We start from the raw sequence: 24,365 nt of genomic DNA, 5'->3' as shown, positions 1-24,365 counted from the left end.
TTTTGAAAATTAGTCTGAGTTTTGCGAACGCTGCCCATGCAAGACCAATCCTACGTCTTATTTCTGCAGTCTGGTTGTCCAGACCTAACTTCAGTTTATGTCCTAGATATACATAGCTGTCGACTCGTTCAATGACAGTGTCACCAATTTTGATTTCTCTATCGTCCCCGATGTTGGTCATGACTTTTGTTTTCGATAAGTTCATCTTGAGGCCAACTTTGCTCGCCTCTTCACTTAACTGTTGTAGCATAAGCTGAGCCTGACCTAGATTCGCTGCTATCGGTACAATGTCATCAGCGAAGCGGAGATTGCTCAGGTACTCTCCATTTGTCTTTATTCCCATTTTACTCCAGTTTAACTTCTTAAAAATACTCTGCAGAATCGCCGTGAATAATTTCGGTGAAATAGTGTCACCCTGCCTTACACCTCGGCCGATTCTGAATTTCTCCGTGCTCTTATGAAGTTTTATACATGAAGTAGCATTTTTGTACACATATCGAATTGTGTTGGAGTACCTTGAGTCTACTCTACATTCGTCTAATGCGTCCAATATCGACCATGTTTCCAGTGAATCGAAAGCTTTTTCGAAGTCTATGAATAGCAAGACTATGTCGATGTTGTATTCACGACACTTCTCAATAAGCGTTCTCATCACCTGCAAATGGTCGTTTGTGCTGAAACCAGATCTGAAAGCAGCTTGTTCAACAGGTTGGTAGAAGTCGAACTTGTTAGTGTTCCTCTTCGTAATGATTTTCATAAACAACATTTCCTTACACGTGAAATACAATTTTTCTCCCTTTATTGCAGGCTATGCAAATGGGGCTAAGTGCCATGCAGAGGGAAATTTGAAAACTTCTTTTTTTTTCATTAGTTTTTTTCAACTATCTATAACTGGAATGCACGGAAGGTGTAATGGAATTTTGCCAAGTGTGATGTTTATAGCTCGAGCCGAAGGCGAGGGAGGAAACCACACAAGGCAAAATACAAAGTTACGAACAATTATGTAAACGTAGAGCATTGTACTTACGACGTTCCAAGTTGTTATTTGACAAGTGGAGAATGCAGGCCTTCTCTTCGGGTCGGGCTGTAACATCCCACTTATCAAATACACAACTTGGAACCTCGGAAGTAATATACTATTACTCACTAAGCTCCCACGAAATGAGTTTTAACGCTCATATCAATGAAGTAATGACTTACTTTCCAGTGGTGCAGTGAGTAATAGTTATTTTCCTAATGCATGCTAAAATGCTTTTTATTGGAAATAGGCGACGAGGTCTATACGTGGAGTCTTTATCACGCGCTGCAAACTTCCCACTCGTCAAACATAATGCAAAACAAGGACGTAATTTTCTATTTTAAGGTCTGTGAAAAGGAACAAAGACCATCACATAAAGATTCGTTTCCGTTTTCGTGTTGTTAGTGCATATATCGAGCTTGAGACTTCCACACCGTTTACTGAATGCAGGGGCATTTCTATATAACTTTGTTAACTTTTCAACGTAAGTTGTTCAATAAGTTGTTATATTGAAAGAAAATTGCTTTCCTTTTTTTGAAAATTGTCGAATCAAATTTCCGTTTTTGTATAAATCTACCACAAGTGTAAGGCTTTAGCTATCATTATTATGCATGCATGTACATGCTAGACATTATGGATATGAAAAGAGGAGAGAAAGACGAAGATGCGGACACAAACGTTGAATATTACCCCATGAACACACATTACTATTATGTTTCATTCATTGGTTTTGTAGAGTTTTTACCTGTGCAACAGGTATAACAGCTGATGGATGTATACAACATTGAATGTATACACAAAATTTGTATAATTCACCTGTTGTCATGGCTACCACTTGTGTTGGTCTAACAAAATCGAAATAAAATCGAAATATTTGAACAGTACTAGTGCTTTCCGATCCACTTTATTTCCCAAACATGACGCTCTATTTCGATATAAAAGTACAATTCTTGGATTCAGAAGCAGTGAGTACGATTGGTGCGTGTCATCCTCGCGAACCGCTAATTGCCGTCGCATCGTACAGTCAAGACCAAGGTGGTTCGGTGACTATATTTGACGATTCGGGGCAACCAATTAAAGACGTAACATTTCCCGTACATCCGACGTCACAAGCGTCTGCAATACGATGGCATTCCGATAAAAAATTACTGGTTACCGGCTGGGAGAATGGTGAAGTGCACGCATGGTTCGGTGGTAATAGAGAGTTTTCCACAATCAATGGACCACACAAATCGCCAATCGTATTCTTGGAGTTCAGTGAACAAGGCGGTCGAATGGTAACCGCTGACTCGGTAAGTGGTCGTCAAATTTAAATTATCATTCTCAATCACGGTAGTGGATTTTTCTTTTAAACAATAGAATGGGGTGCTAACCGGTTGGAGATGCGATAGTCAGGGACAATTTTTGACTATGTTTACGCATGACCTAAAAGATCCTATCATCCATGTTACCTTTCGACGGACTGTATTAAATGTTGTCAACACAGAGATAAGCAATCTGGCGAAGTAAGCGACTTGAAACAGTGATAAATCTCACATTATGACCAAATTCTAAATATTCATTATTCAATGGGTAGAGCTGCAGTTGCTGGTGACGAATCAGCACTGGATGTACTTACAAACTGGCGTCCACGTACGGCAGCAAGAAATTTGGCTCATGTGGGTGTGAAAGATAACCACTGTTTTTATGTGGGAACCGAGGCTGGATTCATTTACTATTTGAATCAATCGGGAACCTGCACAGAAGTGTTACAAACGAATGCAGCCATTTTCACACAACTTTTGTGGCATCCGAAAAGGTAATTTATCGTACATAAGAACGGGTTGAACGGGTTGAGATGAGTTGCCGTCTCATTTTTCAGGGAAGCTATTGTTGGTCTAATGGATGACATGACTGTGTGCCATTTTTTAGTTGAAGCTAACGGAAGTCTTACTGAACTGGATAAAGTTAAACTAAGTGGTCGTATCACCGGTCACACCGGTTGTATTTCCTGGGCTGGAAATGCAATGGCTATAATAAGCGGTAAGGCATTTATTTCATATTTAGCTTTGTGCTCAGTTAACACCCGGTGAATCTATTCTGTTTTTTGTTTAAAAAAGCAAGAACGATACCGCAAACTGTGATGCAGTGAACGTTAGTGAAATTTAGACAAAAACTTGCGTCAGCTGTTTTTCAGCTGGTTCACTTATACAACGAAAAGTGTACGGGTGAAAGAGTAGGTTTATAACAGTCAAAACCCTATAAACACGTAAGAAACGCAAATTCATGTCTTCATTTCACTGTACCATTTTCATCATTTCAAAGAATATATCGCAGATGAGATATCTAACCGTATTCGTCACATTTTGGCATTTCTTCCCACTCTAACGATTTTTCTTGGTGATTCAAAAAATCAATACAAAAATCGTCAAAGTGTTTGATTGCATTGCTTGCTATGGGATCGAACACATCGCCTTTACATTACCTTTGGTAAAGGGATAGTTTCCTTAGGATCGAACAACACTCTTTTCGTCAATTTTTGTAAAAGGGTAGATTCACTAGGATCGAACATAAAGCCTTTGTATCGCAAAGTTTGCGTTACCTTCCACTTTTTTTTCAATGAAAGTGGTGTCATTCAAAAGCTACATTCAAATACTTCTGATTTCATCCGTCCGGCCGTGATTCACGTTCAGGAGCCTGAGATTATGATGTTCTTGTACGAAAGCTTTTTCTTGTAATATAACTATTTTATTGGTCCCGTTCCTCGATGAAATTATTTGTGTGACAGTGTGACTGTTTAAGGTGTAACTCATCCAACATATTGTCGAATCCTGACGTTCCTGCTACTTCTTTGTTCTTAACACTAGACATTTGTTACGTTTTTGGCCATTTTTTCGACTAAAATATTTACTTTTAACCAGTTTGAAGCCACCAATCACCATAGGTCACTTCCTAAAAACAAATGTTACGTCTTCAGGGAATTCACTGTCTTCCCTATCCTAGAGCTATGTAACAGTAAGGAATTCTTGCGATTTTTCTGGTTCTGAGACATGTTTTGGGGGAACCCTAATACCGACTCCTCAAAAAAAAAGCTTATCAATGAAATATCGCTTGTTCCCCAATCACCTGAAGATTTGGCGATATCACTCTTAAAGAACTTAAGGCGCACTGTGCCCCTTTTTTTCGACACAAGAACCTGTACTATAAAGCCAAATTTTCCATTATTTATACTTCACACATTTTTGCGATTTTTCTTTGCGTTTCTTAACACTACCGATTTTTCTTGGCGATTTTTTAGCCCCGTACGAAGTACGAAGGGGCTTATAGGATTACGATGCCGTGTGTAATTGATGGAATTCGAAGCAGACGGTAAGGGCAAAGTGTTTGCCTATGTTCATAGATAACGAATCCGCAATAAAAATTTTGTCCGTCCGTCCGTCCGTCTGTCACGTCGATATCTTGAGTAAATCAAATCCGATTTCAAAAATTTTTTTTTCCCTGAAAGATAGTCAAAATAGTGAGGCTAAGTTCGAAGATGGGCGATTTTGGGTCGACCCTTCCGGAGCTGGGGCCCAATAAGTGCCTAACTGTTTTTCGACGATATCTCCAGACATTTAAGCAATACACTTGTAAGTGATACTTCAAATGAAAGGTATTTACAAAAGTTTATGAAAATTGGATGACCGACTCGTGAGTTAGACCCCTTGGTGTGAACTAGGTACAGGGCGGCAAGCCGTTTTTGCTTGTAGGTTGGCCAAATTTGAACGTATTTAGATGGATTTTGCTTTATTAGATAGAAATTGACCGTACCAATCAGGGAAAAAAAAGTTTATGAAATTCGATTCACCGGAGCGTGAGCTAGGTCTCTTGGAGTGCGCTTATATGTGGCTACTCGGCCGTACAGTGAAGGTGGTGTTTTTTGTTAATATCTCGAGTAAACTTTGACCGAATTTAAATTTTTTTTTTTGTTTGAAAGGTACTAACGAATGTAAAGCAGCCGTTCTACTTTCCACCTCCTAACAAAATGGCCGTCGGCCGCCATTTTGGATTTTTGTAAAATCAATATAAATCGGTGAAAATGATACTTACTTAATTTTAGGTCAATTCGAAATTTGTGTTACATTTGAAAGGAACGTCGTACGGGGCTTCGTAATTGCGCTACGCGCAATTTTTAAGACGTACACATTTCATAAGAATTTTACTTTACCGACGTTTACGGGCGCAGTAGGCGTTACGGTAAGAGTAGGGCGACGGACGAACTAGGGTCACGACGTACGCAATAGATGTACGGGTTTGTACGGGGCTCAGTCGCAGCAAACGCTCCGTCTGTTCTGACGGCTCGTTTTTTGTGATTTCTAAGTATTTACAATTGTTTATACACACACGCTGAGCGTATCATGGTAGAATCATCGAATCTGCTACAGTGCTACACTACTGTCGCGAATGTCTTTGTCTAGCAAAGTCATTTACTTTGTTGAGTTGATAATCATCTTGCTACAAAGAAGACCGTAAGTCATATTCTTGACCATACACACACAATAAAAGAGAGTGTCAGGTGTGGAACGAAAAAGCCCTACCACAATTTCTATGGAAATTTTCCGGTTTTCACCTCTTTTCTTTGTCTAAATCTAACTTTTCAGCAAACAAATAAATTGCTTCAAATCACACTTTTCTGATTCGAAATGCTGGTACTGTTCTCAAGACGTTAACCTGAAAGTTTCCGTGTAAATGTTATGTGGTTTAAATTCAACCACCCCAAACAACAGATGTCTTTTATGTGCAGCTCTGAATTTGGCTAAAAATTTTCGTTTTGAAAGCTAACTTTAAATTCGATTTTTTTTTTAAATTTTAACTCATAACTCACGTAGGCGACTTCTCCGTTCGCATATGGGACATCGATACAAGCGATAACTTTCTGCTACCCACTTCATTACCAAATCCATCGAAAACGTCTCCCACACAAATTTCCAAAAATCGTACAGCAAGCGTCAGAACAGGAACGATAACAACAACAACAACAGCAACTCCAATGGAAGTATTTACATGCATTGCTTACTGCTCAGACAATCAAACTTTATGTGCCGGAACAAATCAAGGAAATTTGTATACGTGGAAGAGAACAAACTACTCAGTTGATGTACCAGAAAATACATGGCAATTAAATAATATATCAGCTGTGCGCGGGGCCATTAAGCAATGTACTTGGGGGGTTTGTGAAACAGTCAAACCTTGCATTATGGTTAATTGTATTGCAAATGTTTACATACTAAAGGTACGTTCCGACATTACGAAATTAGGGGAATTACGATACAGCAAACCGAAAACAATACGAAAACCTTTTAATTTACATAATGAATTCATGCAAATTTGTTTCCTAAAACTACACATTTAAAGTATATCTATCTATAGATACCACTTTTAAACATTACATACCGACAACACAGAGGGGACAACACAGTGCCACATCTATAATATACTCTAAAAACTCAATGTAATTGTATATTATGTTCGTTCTATTAGGAACAACCGTTGGTGTCCGCTCATTGTCGCGAAATATGGGCAACGCAAAGAAATGCTAATCAAGTGTACGTACAGAACGATGCCGATAAATCGACGTACCTTCAGGCCGATGCAAATATATCGATCACCGATTTATGCCTAACCAAACGAAATATGTTACTAACGAATGGCCGAACGGTTGTTGTGTATAAAATAATCGTTGAGGATGATTTGGCTGATGTTAAATTGAACAAAGGCTTAAGCATTAAATTAATGAACACATTTGTAGCGGAATGCATTCAGTTGTTTATTCATGACGAAAACATTATTGTATTGGGTCAAATCGATGTGAAAATATATTCGTTGGGTGGTGTGGTGCTGCGAGAATTACATTTTAACGACAATGAAGGTGAGTGCATTAAGAGGTTTTTTTTTATTGTATCGTAGGAATTGTGCACACTGATGTAAAGATAAAGAAAACAAAATTTTTAGCTTGACGATTCAGACTCACTTATCCTTTACTTCGGCCTATTGTAGTGATGACCGGGCGTACTTCAGTAATGTACTTCAGTCAGCTTCCATGATATAAAATCCTAATTCGTTCCATAGTAAAGTAGTTCGTTCCATACGGCGTGTGAAATTCAAAATTTTATTGAAAGAAAATCTTAACTTTTAGTCTTTGTACCGAAAACAGTTTTTCGACAATAACTCAAGAAAAAAATATTTTAAATTGTTGTAATGTTGTACGAATGTCGGCCTTCGAAAGACCTACAGGTAGAGTATACGCACCGCTTGGTGCGTGTAGATCCACGAGAGTTACGACTAAAAATGTAGCGTCGCTATGCCACGAATATATCAGATCCAGTGTTAGTAATATCAAGAGAAAAATTATTAAATTTTTCTCGCAGGATTTTAGTCAATATTTGCTACGTGCTGTTCCAGCTGTAGAGCCCCCGGAAAGAAGGAAAAAATCTGCATTTTGGCACCAAATTTTTTTCCAACACTTCTGTGGGCTTGCAGCACAAAAGTACTGGGTTCATTTATATGTGGAACGATAGTGGGTGAGCTACAACACTCCATACTCAGTTTCGTGGAACATCGAAGCTGCAGAGAAGGTGGACTCTCCGGACATTCACTACATTTTGAGTCATAACTCTCGTGGATCTCCTCGCACCAAGCGGTGCGTATACTCTACCTCAAGGTCTTTCCAAGGCCGACATTCGTACAACATTACAACAATTTAAAATAATTTTTTCTTGAGTTATTGTCGATAAACTGTTTTCGGTACCCTCTGACATGTCTTCACTTTTGAACGCTTTTCACAGAAAACAATTTTTATTTTAGAAAAAGTGAAAGATACATGTTTCCTAGAATTGAAAGACGAATCCAACGAGCTATCACTCATTAAAATCGGAGACCGCTTGTTCCCCAATCACCTGAAAATTTGGCGATATGCAAATTTGTAGCCTACATTTAGGCGGAAAAATATTCGTTTTTTGATGATTTCCCTGAACCAAAATCTTTTTTGAAAAAGTGAAACCATTAATGCACGCAAAAATGTGCCTTTTCAATAAAACGTCAAAACTATATTTGGCTGGATAAAATAAGGCTATTCATGACGCACGGAAGAAATAGTTATTTGTTCAACTGGTGAAATTGCATTTATAGTGTGTTGTGCACCGAGAAAATGCAATTTCCAACTATTTTCCCGAGTTAAACACAACTTTTTTCACAACAAAGGCTTCCGAAGTTTCAGTGAGGGGTGAAAATGCCTATTTTCTCGCCTGCGTTGTGAAATAGTACATTTCGTACCTAGGACTAAAAGTCTTTTTAGCGTGTAAGAAGTTTCCAGACAGAGCTGAAGGCGAGGTCTGGAATCGAATACGCTAAAAAGGACTTTTAGTCCGTGGTACGAATAGTATTTTTCATATTGGACGGAGTACTAGGATGAAAAGTAGTACTCGTCGAATGACATTTGTAGTGAGAAAAGTGCAGTAGTTTCTTTCCCGTGAACAGAACTTTCTCATCCGAACTGTCACTTTGTTTCTGTTTCCGAAAATGGTATGGCGAATCGATGATTTTGTTTCGTGGAGAAAAACGGCAAAACACAACATGCACGCATGAAAAACGTTGTGTTCACCTACGGGAGAAATGGGAAATTCTATCTAGAGCGAAATTATACAGCGCTCTTGTTGGAATTTCCTATTTTCTTCCCTCTGTAAACAAATAACTATTGTGGAACGCTATGCATTCAATGAACTTTGTAATTGACACAATAGACAACAAAGGAAATCGACGCATTACAACATTTGCTTGAAAAATTTGACGAAAGCTTTCAGCTTCTCTTTCCATAACCTGCACAATTTAGTTATGCGCACTGTTTCCGCCTTTTCAAAGTAGCCAGTAAAAGGCTACTTCCTCTCATATTGTCATCATAAAGACACCAACCCATTAATTTACTTTAAAGGAAAACCAATCGGGGCCGATCTATCAACGCATTATTTCACCGTGTTTACCTTAAATGGCTTCATCAAAATTTTCGATGTGTCCAAGCACGAGCCCAAATTATTGACGAAACCAAAGTCCGGATACGATATGTTCCCGTCGTTTGGCGAAATCATTTTGGCCCGATGCAATTCGAATGGAACGTTACTGGCAGTAACTATAGCAACGGAGCAATTAATTCCGGACGGAATCGTTTACATTTGGAATATTGAGAGGGACACGGTCAGCTCGTTTGATTTTCTCGGAAAGTATAGCAATCAATCGCAGCCGCTGGGATTTGTTGCACGGTAATTTACGAATGGAAAATGATTTGTGAAACGGTCGTTTTATTCTTCTTCTGGTTTATCAAACACCCAGCCTTCCGACGAATTTTTACTGGGATACCGATGATTGTCGCTTATTTGCGTGTGAGACTCGTTTCATTCACAGCAAGACTTTTAAAAACGGAATCTCTTCGAACAGTAAAACGACTGCGGATAGTACACAAAGTTCGGTGCTAACGGAGTCCGTGGTAAATGTCATGTTTGTCACAGACAAATGTGAGATAAAGGAATTGGAATCTCTGAATCTGATATCTGGGGAACAGCTGGTCAATCTATGCGTACCGAACGTGGTAAATTGCTTTTCTCGTTTCATTTTTTCGATCAATCTTCTCAATGCGATAGAGTCACTCGAATTGAACCAAACAAATTCCAAACAGGTAACGCTGAAGAACAGTGCAATCGAACTCACTCCCATGAGAGACTTTCTCGGTCTTGCCACCTGTGACGATGCAAGTCGTCGAATGGTTTTGGATTTTAGTTTGCACGTCGCTCAGGGTAACATGGACCAAGCGTTTCGATGCATTCGTTCCATTCAGTCGGATGGAGTGTGGCAGAATTTGGCCACAATGTGTGTGCATACGGGACGGTTAGATGTTGCTCGAGTGTGTTTAGGTCACATGAAAAAAGCTCGATCCGTTCGAGCGTTGCGAAAAGCTATGGCTGACAGTACGCTGGAGGACGATGCCAAGGTGGCAGTGTTGGCTATTGAATTGGATATGATCGAAGAGGCTGAAGCGTTGTACAAGAAATGCGGACGATATGATTTGCTGAACAGACTGTTGCAGGCGAGCGGTAGATTTGATGATGCATTGACAATTGCCGAACAACTGGATCGAGTCCACTTGAAGAACACGTACTACAAATACGCGGAGCATTTGAAAGCTGAGGGTAACATTCAAGAGGCATTGAACTATTACGGCAAAGCGAATAATCCGACGCATAATGTTACCCAAATGTTGATTGAGGATCCGGCAGTTTTGCGGGTGAGTATCAACGCAGTCAACAAAGCTGGGTGCTGAACTGACTTTTCGTCACAATTTTTCAGAAGTACATGCAATCCGCAACTGACCCCAGTTTACTGAAATGGTGGGCCCAATACATTGAAAGTACCGGAGATATGGAATCAGCTTTCAAAATGTATCAACGAGCCGATGACTGGTTTTCGCAGGTTCGAATTTTGTGTTTCCTGGGACAACTGTCCAGAGCTGATTCCGTTGCTAAACTGAGTGGTGACAAGTCTGCCTGCTATCATTTGGCCAGGCACTACGAAAATATTGGCAAAGTGCAAGAGGCCATTCAGGTTAGCAGTTGTCTGGGTGACTCAAAGTGATGCGTTATACGATGATGTCCATTTGACTTTTCAGTTCTATACCCGAGCGCAAACCTACAGCAATGCCGTCCGCATATGCAAAGAGAACGATCTGCAGAATGAACTGTGGAACGTTGCGAGTTTGGCACGATCTCGTGATAAGGCTTCGGCTGCAGCGTACTTCGAAGAATGCGGTGACTTTAAACGAGCTGTTGAACTGTATCACAGATCTGGTATGCTACACAAAGCCGTTGAAATGGCTTTTGCGTCTCAGCAGCCCGAAACATTGCAAGTGATCGCATCTGAATTGGACGTTAATTCGGATCCGGAGCTGGTGACCAGATGTGCAGACTTTTTCCTGGGAATCGACCAGCTGCAAAAGGCAGTCCATTTGCTGGCAAACGCAAAACATTTCGAAAAAGCTCTGGACATTTGCAAAGGACGGGCCGTGCCGGTAACCGAAACATTGGCTGAACTGTTGACGCCGGTCAAAGATGAAATTGCAGAACCGACACGAATGAAAATACTGACAATGCTCGGGGATATTTTACAGGAGCAAGGAGACTATCACACCGCCACCAAGAAATTCACCCAAGCTGGCGATAAAGTGCGCGCAATGAAAAGTTTGTTGAAATCTGGTGACACCGACAAAATCGTGTTTTTCGCTGGAATGTCTCGTCAAAAGGAAATTTACATTATGGCCGCCAACTACTTGCAAGCACTGAACTGGCAAAACGACACCAAAATCTTGAAGAACATCGTGACCTTCTATTCGAAAGGACAAGCGTACGATCTTCTCGCAAATTTCTACGTAACCTGCGCCCAAGTGGAAATCGACGATTTTCGCGATTACGAAAAGGCATTGAAAGCGCTGCTGGAATCGTCAAAGTGTTTGACCAAAGTTCAGAATGTACAACGCGCCAGTGACAATTTGCAGAACACAATCGTTGAGGTGAGAAAGGTGCTGGAAATACAAGAGGCATTGGAAAGAGGCGAATGGCAGAACGTTGTAACGGTTTGTAAAAGTGTGCTCGGTACGTCTCTGTGGTTTGATTTCACAAAAGTTTCGATTCTAATCAAATTGCTTTCAGCCCAACCAGAACGACCGCCAGTACGGCACTCGGACATTCAGGGTTTCTTAATCACGTCACTGATTAAGATGAATCAGTATTCGGATGCTTTGGCTTATTTGCGTGACTTAGCGCTCAAAGTCAGTGACTGGAGTTCCAGGGAATTGGTGGAACGTTCATTGGTGGCTAAGCTGGCCAAGGAATGTGGAATAGATTTCGATGCAATGTGGGCTAGCGGACGGAAGAAACGATATGTGGGGACGGATGATGCGGAAGATGATGGACCTGCAGAATTCGTCGAAGAAGAAGTGCAGGAAGACGGGGAATGAAATTTTCGCGCATTTGGTGTTATGATTACCGAAAAATAAACGATTAGTATGAAAGGAGTCAGACTGTTTGTTTCGATTCAATTTCTAGAAAGTTACGACTCCGCGAATGGCTGGAAGAGGTATCTTAAATTAATCGAAAAACAAATTCTTGTTGCAAATTGAGTGAATCAAATTAAACGTTTTTTTTTATTTTTTGAAATTGCAAGTTGTACATTGCACCATGTACTGTGTACTACACACAAATAAGATGAGACGATGGAAAATTCCCCTAATTACTTAAGTGTTCTTACGTTCACTATATGATCATATTTTCTTTCATTGCCCTAGTGTCTGTTTCAGTTGAACTGCAACTAAAAGTGTATCTGAACTTTTATTATCGCAGCAATCGGCTGAATAAAGTTGACAAACTTAAACAAACAGAAATTGGCGCCGTAAGTCTTCGAATTTGAATTTTGGGTGAATATTTTGTTAAATTTTTGTCATTCTCTATCGGGTCTATTTTTCAATTCTATCATGACCCTACGTTAGTGAAGGGCCGTGACCTAAGTCCGTTCACACTGAAAAATTTTACAAAAAAAAAATTCCGCAGGACTGAGGAACACGAACTTTTTGACTTTTCCCCCTTTGCTCCTACTACCCTTAAAGTATTTTATTCGTAATCCCGACATCCATACGAGTTCAACGAGCTATCATACGCCTCGTACGGTGAAGATTTGGCCGAGATATTAAATTTCAAAACTTGGAAATTTGTATGAAGAAATGGATTTCCATACATTTTGAAATTGATGAATTTTACCAACATTTGTTACTCTCCGTCACTCTGTTCCAACGAAACTTTTGAATTTACCGGTGGATTTGGCTGAAATTTTCAGGGTATGTCAAGGACGTAATTCTAAGAAAATAATTTGAAGGAATTTTTATAAAAGCTTATAATTTCGGAGCTATGAGCGTGTTAAGCTATTGAGCTATAGGACCCATAACTCAGAAAATATGGCAGATAGATACCTCGTGTAAAAGACAAATTTATAGAGTTTCACATTCTAGTCGACACGTGTTTCATGGTTTTCGCTTATTTGGGAGCTATGAGCGTTTTAAGTGCGTCAAATTTTCGAATTCCGTCAAATTTTCGAATTCCGTCAAATTTTCAAATTTCGTAAAATTTTCTATTTTCGTCAAATGAAAGCTGGAAGGCTCAGATCAAAGAGAAAGCTAAACAGTTTTGTAAGAAGAATATTTCGTTCAAACTGCACTATATGATTGCCTATTATCTGCGACCAAATTCTAAAAAATTGCAACTTACAAAAGAGCAAGGTAAATATAGTGAGGAGGTAATGCCATTCAGACACGCGGCCTAGCACATAAGTTCGATGCCAATGACATCTTTTTAGCCCCGTACGAAGTACAAAGGGGCTTATAGGATTACGATGCCGTGTGTAATTGATGGAATTCGAAGCAGACGGTAAGGGCAAAGTGTTAGCCTATGTTCATAGATGACGAATCTGCAATAAAAATTTTGTCTGTCCGTCTGTCACATCGATATCTTGAGTAAATCAAATCCGATTTCAAAAACAAAAAAAAAATCCCTGAAAGATAGTCGAAATAGTGAGGCTAAGTTCGAAGATGGGCATGTTCGGGTAGGTTCTTCGTGAGTTAGGGCCACCTAAGTGATTTAAGGTCTTTTGGTGATATTTATGGCAAAATAAACGATGTATAAATGTAAATAAATGTAAATAACGATGTAGAATAAATGTAAATGACACGGCAAATGATAGGTATTGTCAATACCAATCCAGGAAAAAAAAGTTTTTTAAAATCGGGTGAGTGGACCGTGAGTTAGGGCCTTAGAAGTGAAATGCTACTAGGGCCCTATGTGTATTTTACATAGAACTCGAGTAAATTTCATTCGTTTATCGTAATTTTTGTTTGATTTGGAAGGTAATCAAAGGCCGAATAGAATGTTGTTGAAAAAAAATTTAAATTGGGGTCCTCGGACTGAGGCCGTTACTAGGGCCCTATGTGTATTTTACATATAACTCGAGCAAATTTCATCCGTTTTCCGTATTTTTTGTTTCATTTGGAAGGTAATCAAAGGCCGAATAGAATGTAGTTGAAAAAAATTTTTAAATTTGGGTCCTCGGAATGAGGCCGATACTAGGCCCTTCAAAAAAATAAAATTTTAGGGCGATTTGAAATTTTTGTTTCATTTGAAAGGAACGTCGTACGGGGCTTCGTAATTGCGCTATGCGCAATTTCTAAGATGTACAAATTACATAATAATTTTACTTTAACTACATTAATCGGCGCAATAGGTTTACGGTCAAAGTAGGGTGACAGACGCACTAGGGTCACGTACGCAATAGATATACGGGTTTGTACGGGGCTCAGTCGCAGCAAACGCTCCGACTGTTCTGATGGCTCGTTTTAAAATGGTTGACTACGATTTCCTTGTATTTCACAAAAATATTTTCACTATCTCACAACAGATGGCCCGACTTTCTATTCCATTTTTTGCTTTCAACGAAGGGATGAGATGGCGTTTGTGTCGAACTTTCGTGCCACCGCACATCTGATTCGGTTATATATGGCATTTCGTGCCACCGCACATCTGATTTGGTTATATATGGCATTACCTCCTCACTATATTTACCTTGCAAAAGAGCTGATATCGCCCAAAACTACTTACAGTGGAGGTGCGACGCAAGTCCTGTTATCCACTTAAAAAAGAACTGATATCGGTGTAGGTGACGCTTACAGATTCGACATGCAAAAAGATATGCGTCACAAATGGCAGCTGATGAGCAAAACACGCGAAAGTTTTATCAACAAAAATTTTACCAGAAAAATTTTAGAAAGAAAATTATAACAAAATAATAATAACAGGAAATTTTTTAAAATTGTGAAAAATATTGCTTTAAAGAATGGAATTCAAACGGAAGAAAGCCGAATCATCTGCCACTTGGTGACGCAAATTTTTTTATTATAATTTTCTTTCTAAAATTTTTCTGGTAAGATTTTTGTTGATCAAACTTTCGCGTGCTTTCCCCATTTCATTTGTCGACTTATCTTTGTGATGAAAGGAATCTTCTTGCAATCAAGATTACAAACTTACTCTATGTGTCGTCTTGACAACATGATAATTGCAGCCTCCATTACAGTACTAAAATTGAAGTCATCCGCAAATAGTAAAGGCCTTAGATTATTCGGGTGCTCCTTAAAAACCGAAAACAATTGTTTATCTTACCCTCGTAAATCCCTCCTTCATATTCAACAATTCCACAATAAATTAGCTTAACGAGGGGCTAGATTATATAACAAACTTCCGGCAAACATATACCGCCTTGTTATTCCCCAAAGAATATCGGAAAGTTTTTGTTGGAGATATATGAGGGATTTAGATTTACGAGGATAAGAGCAGCAATTGCTTTTGAGAAATACCTTATCTTACATGTTTTGATAGTATCGAATGGGATCACGGTAGCACTTCATTTCATTTATTTCCAAAACTAATTTTTTTTAGCAAATGAACTGCGTAGCACCATCATGTTAAACAATTCTAAGGAGCTGCACTTTTAAAGCAGATTCATGCATAGACTAGACTAATATTCCGAATTCGACCAATAAAATATCTGTACAGTCACAGCAGATGGTACAGTACATACAGTTCAACTTTTCAACTTAAATGCAAATTCTACACTCGGGTTCGAGGACAATAACTAGGTAGATAGATCAAATAGACTATCAAGTAGAAGTTAAATACCAAGCAGAATAAAGGAAGGGAGTAATTTGAATTTGACTTTAGGGTAATTGACCCAGCGTCCAGGAAGTCAGACTGTGTTACAATCACCTGCGTTGTAATAAATCGTGTAATTGCTTACAAAACTCACAAAAGACAAGAAAAAACTAAAATGGTCTGCTGTGTGGAGAATTAAAATTGACGGACGTTGAATAATAAACACGTTCATTCAGCTAGAAAATTTTATTCAAACCCAAAAACTTTATCATAAAAGACACTGTGTTGCTTAGGCCAATTGTCCGACCAGAGTCCCTTTTCCGATTGAACCACAATCACCGTTTGAGTACGAGTAGTATGCTAAAGAAAGAAGAGAAAAAATGTAAATTTTAAAAGAAAAATCGAATCTCCAATGAGGCTATAAACGTACGATTTCCAGGATTTTCACAGTTATAGACATCAAGACCGCAAGCGTTACCAAACGTCTGACAATCACCACATCCACTTCGTGGTAAGCAACATACAGGATCATATTGCATGGTGCACATGATATCACAAACCGGTCTCGGCGATACTTCTTCGACTGATGGTTCTATCGACGATCTAGCTTCCACAAAAGCGATCGCTGAGCAGATTGCTGAAAATCAGTTTTGTTAAATTTAAAAAAAAATTAAATTATAAAAATTTACCAGCAAATATGGTTAGTAGCTTCATGTCTGGCAGTTTAATGTATTAACTGAAAGTATCTTTAGAATTGTTTTACTTTTATACGAAAATTTCATTCAAACAATTGCCCAAATAATTTGCACAAATGCCAGTTCGTGGTGGTAATATCGCACGATCTCTGTGTGGACAAAGTGGTAGACAAATGTAGATATTTACTTAGGTGTTTCAGATATAATATCGACGCGATATAGACTTGTTTTTCATGGATGAAAAAAGTGCTGCAAATAATACAGCTTTGTAGGTTTTACGTCAAATTTAATAAAAACATTTTCAGTCTTTTATCTCAATATACAATCATTCCTCTAATTAATTCAACCATTTCATTACAAACAATATTCAGCTCAATTCAAAGCATTTAAAATACATAAATCACATTCAGCTTCTAAGCTTCGTCAATAATCACTCTATCTCAAGACAACAACTTTAAGTATTCACTGGTCAATATCAATCAATTAATTCAATTCAATTCAAAGGTCGTCTCTTTCTACTCAATAATATCACAGTATTGTATTCTCAGTCAATCTCTTTCACCGATCACAGTCTTAAGTCACAATTTCGTTTCAAACTTCAATCAAGTCACCGAATACCTCATCCGGTAGCTTCATGATTTCGCATTTGAAGCTGTTGAACGGTAATGTTGGATCTACGATGGTCACAGCACGATTGAAGGCCCGGCAAGCATTGTTAAATGGCGAATTCGTTCCGTATTCATTCCTCGAATATTTCATTCTTATAAATTCCGGGTTTCTTAACGCTCGTTCTCCTGTATTCAGGTTCAATTGGCTTCTCAAGTACGGTGAGTCGATGCGTCCCGAAATAAGCTGGTGCATCCATAGTACCGCCGAATTAACTCTACGTCGATTTAGTGATGCCATTCCTAATTCGTTGCAACGTTCTCGATATGGTGCAAGCACATAGTCATTTATCAAAGGATAGACAACTTGCAGATTATGCAGTGAAGCACACACATTATTCAGAACTTTAAACTATGAGACGTGTTACATTACTGTGATAAAATGATTTTCTAAATTAAAATCTGCGTATTTCAGGACATAACATAGAAAGTTAGCCGTACATAAATGACTGTTTTGTTCTGTCATTCACCATATTCAATCACTCGAATCATGAATTCACTCGTTAAATCTGTTAAGTCAAATTTAAGTCAAGTTTGCCAAATGAATGAAAATGATCTAAGAAAGCTAAGTTGTGGCCTATAAACACGGACATTAGTTCTAAGGAAAGGGCATTCAATAAAAGTATATCAAACGGGACACAGGTCCCTAACTCGAATTGTTTTGACCAAGCTAACGTATGCTTGCTCTCCAACGAAAACTCGAAGTATCGACAAAGCGTTAACACCACCCAGCCCGCTTTTCGTAAGACTACCACAACAACTGCTTATAGACTTTTTCGCAATTCCGGTCCATAATCATCACCTTTCCATGCATCCATTTAATGTCGTTTTGAAGGTATTTATTTCACTGTATTTCTGGAAACAGTGCGATATTAACTTTTTTCGCACGCAGTGCGTTATCAACTTTTTTTCGCACGCTAAAGAACCTATTACCTTCAACGAAGGCTAAATTTTTATAAATAAAAATCTTGCATTGACCAGAAATCGAACCCCCGACACCAAATGGTTTTTGAACACAAAGCAGCGACTATAGCCATTCGGCTATAGAGTCACACAATTATACCGAACGTATTGTTGAAGCGTATATACTAAGCATTGACTACTCGATTTCATTCAACGCGTCTCTTTACATCACATAACAATGTGTATCATAATGCAGCCTTCTTGATCGTTCAAATGAATTTCTGTATACACAAGAATTTTGGAACAAAATGTAGGACATGTTTTGCATTGGAAAGGTGATTATGGCCCGAAATTGCGAAAAACGTTGTATCTACCACGGTAGGTATGCCGGTATTTTTTCGCACACGACGTCTTGTCGACCTCGGCTTCGCCTCGGGTCGACAATCGACATCTAGTGCGAAAAAATACCTTCATACCTACCTTGGTAGATAAATAACTATTACAGGTTTTCTTTTAAAAAAAACTGACTAATGAGTTTATCACTCCAACACGCGATATCAGTCATTTCTTAATTTAATTGAAAACCGTCTTACAACAACCTTCAATCCCTTAAAGCGTTTCCACCACCCAGGCCGCTTTTCTTCTGATTTTACAATCAGTTTCTTTATCTCCTGCTGCGTCACTTGCTGAATTACTGAATTACTGAATTTTAGATTAAAAGTCGTTGCTTATGGACTTGGGTCCCGTTTGATATACTTTTATTGAATGCCCTTTCCTTAGAACAAATAGGCCACAACTTAGCTTTCTTAGATCGTTTCCATTCATTTGATGCCATTAAATCCTCATTGCGGACACAACCGCACGCGGAAACAAGAATAATTCGGGAATTATAAAGAACGGACGTTTCCATTTCTAAGTTCTTTTTTTTATAAATAAAACTCGTTTTACCAAGTCAATAAACCATAAAGTCAAATAGTTTCCTTTACCCGAATCTGTTCCCGTAAGAGTCAACGTTTTCACCTGTGCATAGTCATTGCCACGTTTGTAAAACTCATGGACATTTCAATCATATTGGCAATTTCAACCCTGTAGAGTCTGGTTCACTAGTCACATGGTTTTCCTAATAATTACAAAAATCGTTCTGGCTGGAGATGAAGTGGTTTTAATTGTTCTGCCCACACTAAGAAGAACAAGAAGTAATGGCAAGCCAAAACGATTTGGCTAACTTGACTTAAATTTAACTTGTTAGATTTAACGAGTGAATTCATAGATTCGAGTTATTGAATATGGTGAATGACATGTTCATTCCTGATTCAACGTTAAGCTCGGTAAATTTCATATTTGATAGTTTACTAATTGGTGTTCGTGCACACGAATTTGGAATGACATCGATTAAGATCGATGGAACTTTCTATAGATCACTAAAATGACCGCTGGCGTGACAATCGACGGTTCGATTTTGTGTGCAAACTACTGACAACCACCTTTGCTTCTAAGGGAATTCCCCGTATTTAGTTCATTTGCATTCATTTCAAAGAATTGGACGCATTCATTTATTCATTACTATGTGAAAGTGTGAAGTTGGTTTCGATTAGTTTGCACACTTTTCCCCACCATTCCCACCGCCGTGCCAGCTCTTTGTTCGAAAATTCATACAACTTTTGGAGGAATCCTCAACTTGAAGTTGGCTGATATTCACACATACACACATGAAAGCTAAAGTGTCAATCATAGCCAATCTGTCCATTGAAAAAATATTAGGAAATAAATTAGTAAACAACGTTCCTCGGCGTGGTCCCGTCAATATTTATAAGAAAACTTTAGGAAAGATAACATTTGTGTTAAGATACGCGATACTGTTGAATAATTATATTATTTCACAGTGATATTACCAGTGTTAGAACTTCCAAAACAATTTTATATCGAACGGAAAGATTGGTGGTTTTTAAGTTTTCATTATCGTTGCAATGACAAAAAAGTGACCAGTGAACTTACAGTGAGAATATAAATCTTGACATCATTTCGGACTTCACTAACAATTTTATTCATGCTAAAATATCATCAAGTAATGCATCCTGCCGAGAAACATTTTACTTCAATAACGAGTCCCATGCCTCTAAGAACACATTCCGATACTTATTATAGTCATTGACAACTACACCAAAAGAAAAATTTGGTCGATACGAATTGCATACTCTCCCACGTACTCATCCCGAACGATGAACTCCCCAAGAACCATTTCATCACCAGATTTACATCACCGCCGTGACATTCACATGGAAAGTCAGCGATTGGTGAACAGAACGGGCGTCGAATTTGTCGTTGAAACCAATTAACGAAATCAAACGACCTATAGACGGACCCATTTCCATGGTGCATCCACGGAATTCGTGGCACGAAGCAAGTTTTTGCACAGTAACAATCGTAAGTCATTATTGTCTAGGGTGGGTTGGGTTAATGGATCGTGTCAACCCGATTTCGATGATGTTTCAGGTGTTGGTCAAGAGCCAGAAGCTTTACGTCTGTTAACGTCCTAAAAAACATCGAAATTTCCGAATGAAATCCGTCGTCGTCATCCTCGGCAGCATTTAGCCGCGTGAAAAAGATAAGGGCTTCATCGAGAACAAATTACCAATTATACCCTGCGGAGTTCCAAGTGATGTCCAGAAGTGGGGACGTCGTATCCACCAGGCCTGAGTGAAGTATTTTGTGAGTGAAAGATATCGGTTTATTTAAACTTGATGAACATTTGCATGTAGATTCGTAAGTTTGTGTTTGTATCAATCATGAATCTCGCTATATAAGGAACATCGAACAGCGCAAATGATTTATTTTGACAGCCGCCACCATATGGAAAGGTTGTGTAGAGCAATCCCGATAATTTGTTTGAATTTGGACGTTCAAAAATAAAAAATAAAATTCGGATTTTTAGATTTATTTAATTCAGTACATTATTCATTACTATTGAATTTTACATCCAAAATGATTCTTTATATAGCAAAACTTATTTCTAAAAAACTAAAACTAAAACTAAAATTCTAAATTTAAACTAAAATGTTATAGAGAGGAGTTCTCTAAAATTTAAATTTGAATAAGAAAACAGAACAATAAAAATGAAATGGCGTGAGGAGGAGGAGGATAAAAATATAGGATAGTTTAGAGAGTCAGCAAGTACAAGTACACATCATTGAATAAATTTTTCAGTAAATTTACCGATTCCTTTTTTTTTATTTCGGTGTTCGAAGGCCAACTTTTCGATGTGGTTGGGTCTATCAGGTAAAGTGAGTGCCTTTCCATTTGCTGACAATATCTTGTTGATACTATTACAGAAAGACATAACAGTCTGATCGATTGCCAATGTCTTAAGTTTTCTCTCCAATACGTCGAAGTGCTCGGTGCAACCAATTACATGAACTTTCACCTCTTTGATACCGAGGAGAAGCTTTTTTTTTAATTCGTTTTGATGGCAAATGCGAACAATTATTTTTTCCAAATTCATGAGCAATTTTTCGACACTTGATAAAGTGGTTTCGGAATCGGTCAATTCAAAGTTTTCTTTACATCCTTCGCAGCTCATGGATTTAAATAATTTTTGGCAAACACGATGAGTCTCACTGGAAATGACGCTGACCTGAGACACTTGTGAATTTATTCCAAGACCTTGATCCAATGTTCCGTCGTTAGTTTGATAGAGAGTTTCGATAGAGAAATTATCGTCTTCGGTATGTGGATCAAAAGAAATCATTGGATCAAGCTCTTCCGTTTCCCAGTCACTTTCCACAATCTCATCGGCATTGTATGATGAGTCCGGTTCAGGGTAAGTTATTATTACTGGTTCATGTGACTGCCCTTGGCACACCGAAATATAATCATGAATGTTCTTGAAGATCGACTCGGAATTATCCGGCTGACAGTTTGAGTACAATGAATTTGTACCAGTGATGTTGTTTATCACCATGGTAGTGTACCCAGTTCGGTACTGATTAGCTGTTGTTGTGTTACTATAGGTGCATGATTTAACACAGCCGAAAAAATTCTCTAATCCGTCTTGCGTCGTATCTCTAAAACCAAAAGGAACAAAATTTAAGGAATAGGGGAGGGGAGAGGAAAATGGAATGGATGGTTTATTTGCTAGAAGGAAACCAAATCATGAGATGTCATTTACATGATGAAAACTACAAGTCGCGTAAAATGTTGTCATAATCTCGGTGCAAAGTACTTTCATATCCTCACGATGTGTATTGTAACTCTCGACCTGCGGTCATTTCAATTACATATCTAGAGTTTAGTAAAGTACATCGCACTCGATGTAATGAATAGCTGTTAACATTTAAGGTTTTTGAGAAGTAGTGTTTGAGGACTTGAATAAATTTTCAGAATTGCTTCGAGATTATGATTTGAAAATATTTTTTGGTGTTTAGCATTTCGGTGGTGTAGTGGCTCATGATAGTAACTCCAGTGTCTGAGAAACTGCTTAACAAAATTTGACAAACTTTTCTCCCCGAAAACTGGCATAATTTATTTTAAGCTACATTTCACGTAACTTTTCGGAGAAAAACGAGTGCTGATATTTATGTTCAGTAGTGATTGAGATACTGAAGTTATGTCCACGCGTGTGCAAATTATGTTTTTCTCGGTATACAAAATTGATTTGCTGGTATCCTTAAAATTTAGATAGATTTCCCCGATAAACAATTCTGATTTTGCTGTAAAATAAAGTTCTAATTTCCCGGTCTCACTGGAATTATTTCTCTCACGGTTTTCTCGCGGTTCGATTTTCCGAAGGAAACTTCGTACAGTAGAAGAAAAACGAATTTCGTCAATCGCGACCTGCAATGAAATTGCAAAAAAATAAAAATCTAGGTCCTCATTTGTTGAACACATTTTGTGCGGGGAAAAATTTAAGAAAATTAGTTTGGTCTGATGTGTTAAAAGATGCCCCAGTGCGCGACAGGCAAATGTTTTTTTATCAGTTAAGTTTTCTGAAAGGAAAAATATTCACGAGCGAGAAAGTTTTGTGTTTTTGCATCACGGTATTTAAGTTTTTGTCGATCAAATTTTCCGGTATTCTGGATACTAAGGATACACATTACTTGCACACACGAATGTCCATAAGTCGTGACACCCTCGATTTGTGTCGTTCAAGCAAATATTTGATTAAAAATTACGATTAATGAAATGATACCTAATGTTCAAACTCGGGATGTTTTCCTTGAAACAAGTCTTCGCAACGCTCTGGTACCCTCGAATCGTAGATTCAAACTTCAGCAACACGGATGAACGATTGTTCCTCGCGGCATCACCTTTATCGACAAAGAACATGTTTCCCAGCATTTCAAGCGCATGTTCCCAAAATTCGAAGTGCAAAGAACTCGGTGCAACGGCTCCCTTTAGTGAATTGGCAGGCTTACCCGAGGATCCGTTGATGCTGTCGAAGAGGTCGTTTACGAATAGCAATAAATTCGCCGTGCTAGCAACGTGTGGTTCAAGAATTCCACGTTCTATGTATTGCAACATAGCCGTTCCACATGTATTACTGAATACTTGAGTCGCCTTCGAAACAGTCATCTTATATTTGTTCGGGTCCAGATGCTCTGGAGTGAGTTTAGGGACCGTCCGTCGCATGGATTCCAAGTCCTTCCGGTACAATTCTCTGATGTCGCCCCACGTTGCGATTTGCAGTGACTCGTTCACTTGTTTGAAGCCAGGTGTCCATCGATCAGTGACGTAGTGTGCCAAATTCTTAGTTTGTAAATTGTTCCGTACCACCTTTATCAGGTGCGATGGATCAAACGTATGTGTGATGACTTGTCCGTTTACTACGAACTGTAGCAACTGCCCGGTTTGTTTGGATTGGCCAGCATTGGGATGCACCAAATCGTTGACAGCACTTGCATTGGTACTGTACGTATCGCATACGGACAAGATCGGCATTAGTCCTTTGAATAAAATGAAGACAAGGTCAAAACAACACATTTGCTGAGAGACAGTTCATAAGTACGTCGCACATAGGGAGGAGATATTCAAATTTTGTGTTACAGAAATGGTAAATATGGTCAGGTGAAAGTGTAGCGAGAAAACCAATGAAGTACTTTACTTATCTCCCTCATCTGAATATCAAAATAATAATTACCTGTACCCTGCACTTTGCCAATCATCAGCTTAATGAGCTCAGCCAGTTCGAACGATTTCAGTCCGCTTGTATAAAAGTACCCGGTCGACTGTTTGAATCGAACTTCTATTCCTCTGACCATGAAAGTCAAGGCGTGAGTGGCGAAAATAGGCATGGTCGGTCGGCCCATCTCGACAAATCCTTCGATTTTGTCTAACGGCTGGCAGT

General features: G+C 38.7%; 2 protein-coding genes across 2 annotated transcripts; one reads left to right on the top strand and one right to left on the bottom strand.

Moving 5' to 3' along the window:
* Nucleotides 1–1,817: 1,817 nt before the first annotated feature.
* LOC119067668 (intraflagellar transport protein 140 homolog) lies at nucleotides 1,818–12,082 on the top strand. The gene is made up of 12 exons (XM_037170774.1): nucleotides 1,818–2,310; nucleotides 2,378–2,523; nucleotides 2,595–2,816; nucleotides 2,880–3,040; nucleotides 5,866–6,269; nucleotides 6,518–6,905; nucleotides 8,964–9,288; nucleotides 9,359–9,614; nucleotides 9,702–10,307; nucleotides 10,370–10,624; nucleotides 10,689–11,667; nucleotides 11,725–12,082. Exons 1-12 carry the CDS (start codon nucleotides 1,936–1,938, stop codon nucleotides 12,030–12,032), a joined length of 4,425 nt encoding a protein of 1,474 aa, XP_037026669.1. The 5' UTR covers nucleotides 1,818–1,935; the 3' UTR covers nucleotides 12,033–12,082.
* A 3,911-nt stretch (nucleotides 12,083–15,993) lies between these two features.
* Nucleotides 15,994–16,604, bottom strand: LOC119067696 (vasotab-like). The gene is made up of 3 exons (XM_037170821.1): nucleotides 16,452–16,604; nucleotides 16,193–16,399; nucleotides 15,994–16,122 (listed from the first exon to the last, which is right to left on the bottom strand). The coding sequence occupies exons 1-3, from the start codon at nucleotides 16,474–16,476 to the stop codon at nucleotides 16,052–16,054; spliced, it is 303 nt and encodes a 100-aa protein (XP_037026716.1). The 5' UTR covers nucleotides 16,477–16,604; the 3' UTR covers nucleotides 15,994–16,051.
* Nucleotides 16,605–24,365: the final 7,761 nt, after the last annotated feature.

The sequence above is a fragment of the Bradysia coprophila genome (genome assembly GCF_014529535.1).
Source record: "Bradysia coprophila strain Holo2 chromosome X unlocalized genomic scaffold, BU_Bcop_v1 contig_128, whole genome shotgun sequence".
Taxonomy (NCBI): Eukaryota; Metazoa; Arthropoda; class Insecta; order Diptera; family Sciaridae; genus Bradysia; species Bradysia coprophila.
Note: the sequence above shows the minus strand (reverse complement) of the source record. Positions and strands in the feature narration are given on the sequence as shown.

Coding starts and splice junctions, on each gene's coding strand:
- LOC119067696 (XM_037170821.1), bottom strand. CDS start 16,476: ATGAAGCTACTAACCATATTTGCTG. Junction 16,400..16,451: donor GCTACTAACCATATTTGCTG/GTAAATTTTTAT, acceptor ACTGATTTTCAG/CAATCTGCTCAGCGATCGCT. Junction 16,123..16,192: donor CTGTGAAAATCCTGGAAATC/GTACGTTTATAG, acceptor TTCTTTCTTTAG/CATACTACTCGTACTCAAAC.
- LOC119067668 (XM_037170774.1), top strand. CDS start 1,936: ATGACGCTCTATTTCGATATAAAAGTACAATTCTTGGATTCAGAAGCA. Junction 9,289..9,358: donor CCGCTGGGATTTGTTGCACG/GTAATTTACGAA, acceptor TCAAACACCCAG/CCTTCCGACGAATTTTTACT. Junction 10,625..10,688: donor AAGTGCAAGAGGCCATTCAG/GTTAGCAGTTGT, acceptor TTGACTTTTCAG/TTCTATACCCGAGCGCAAAC.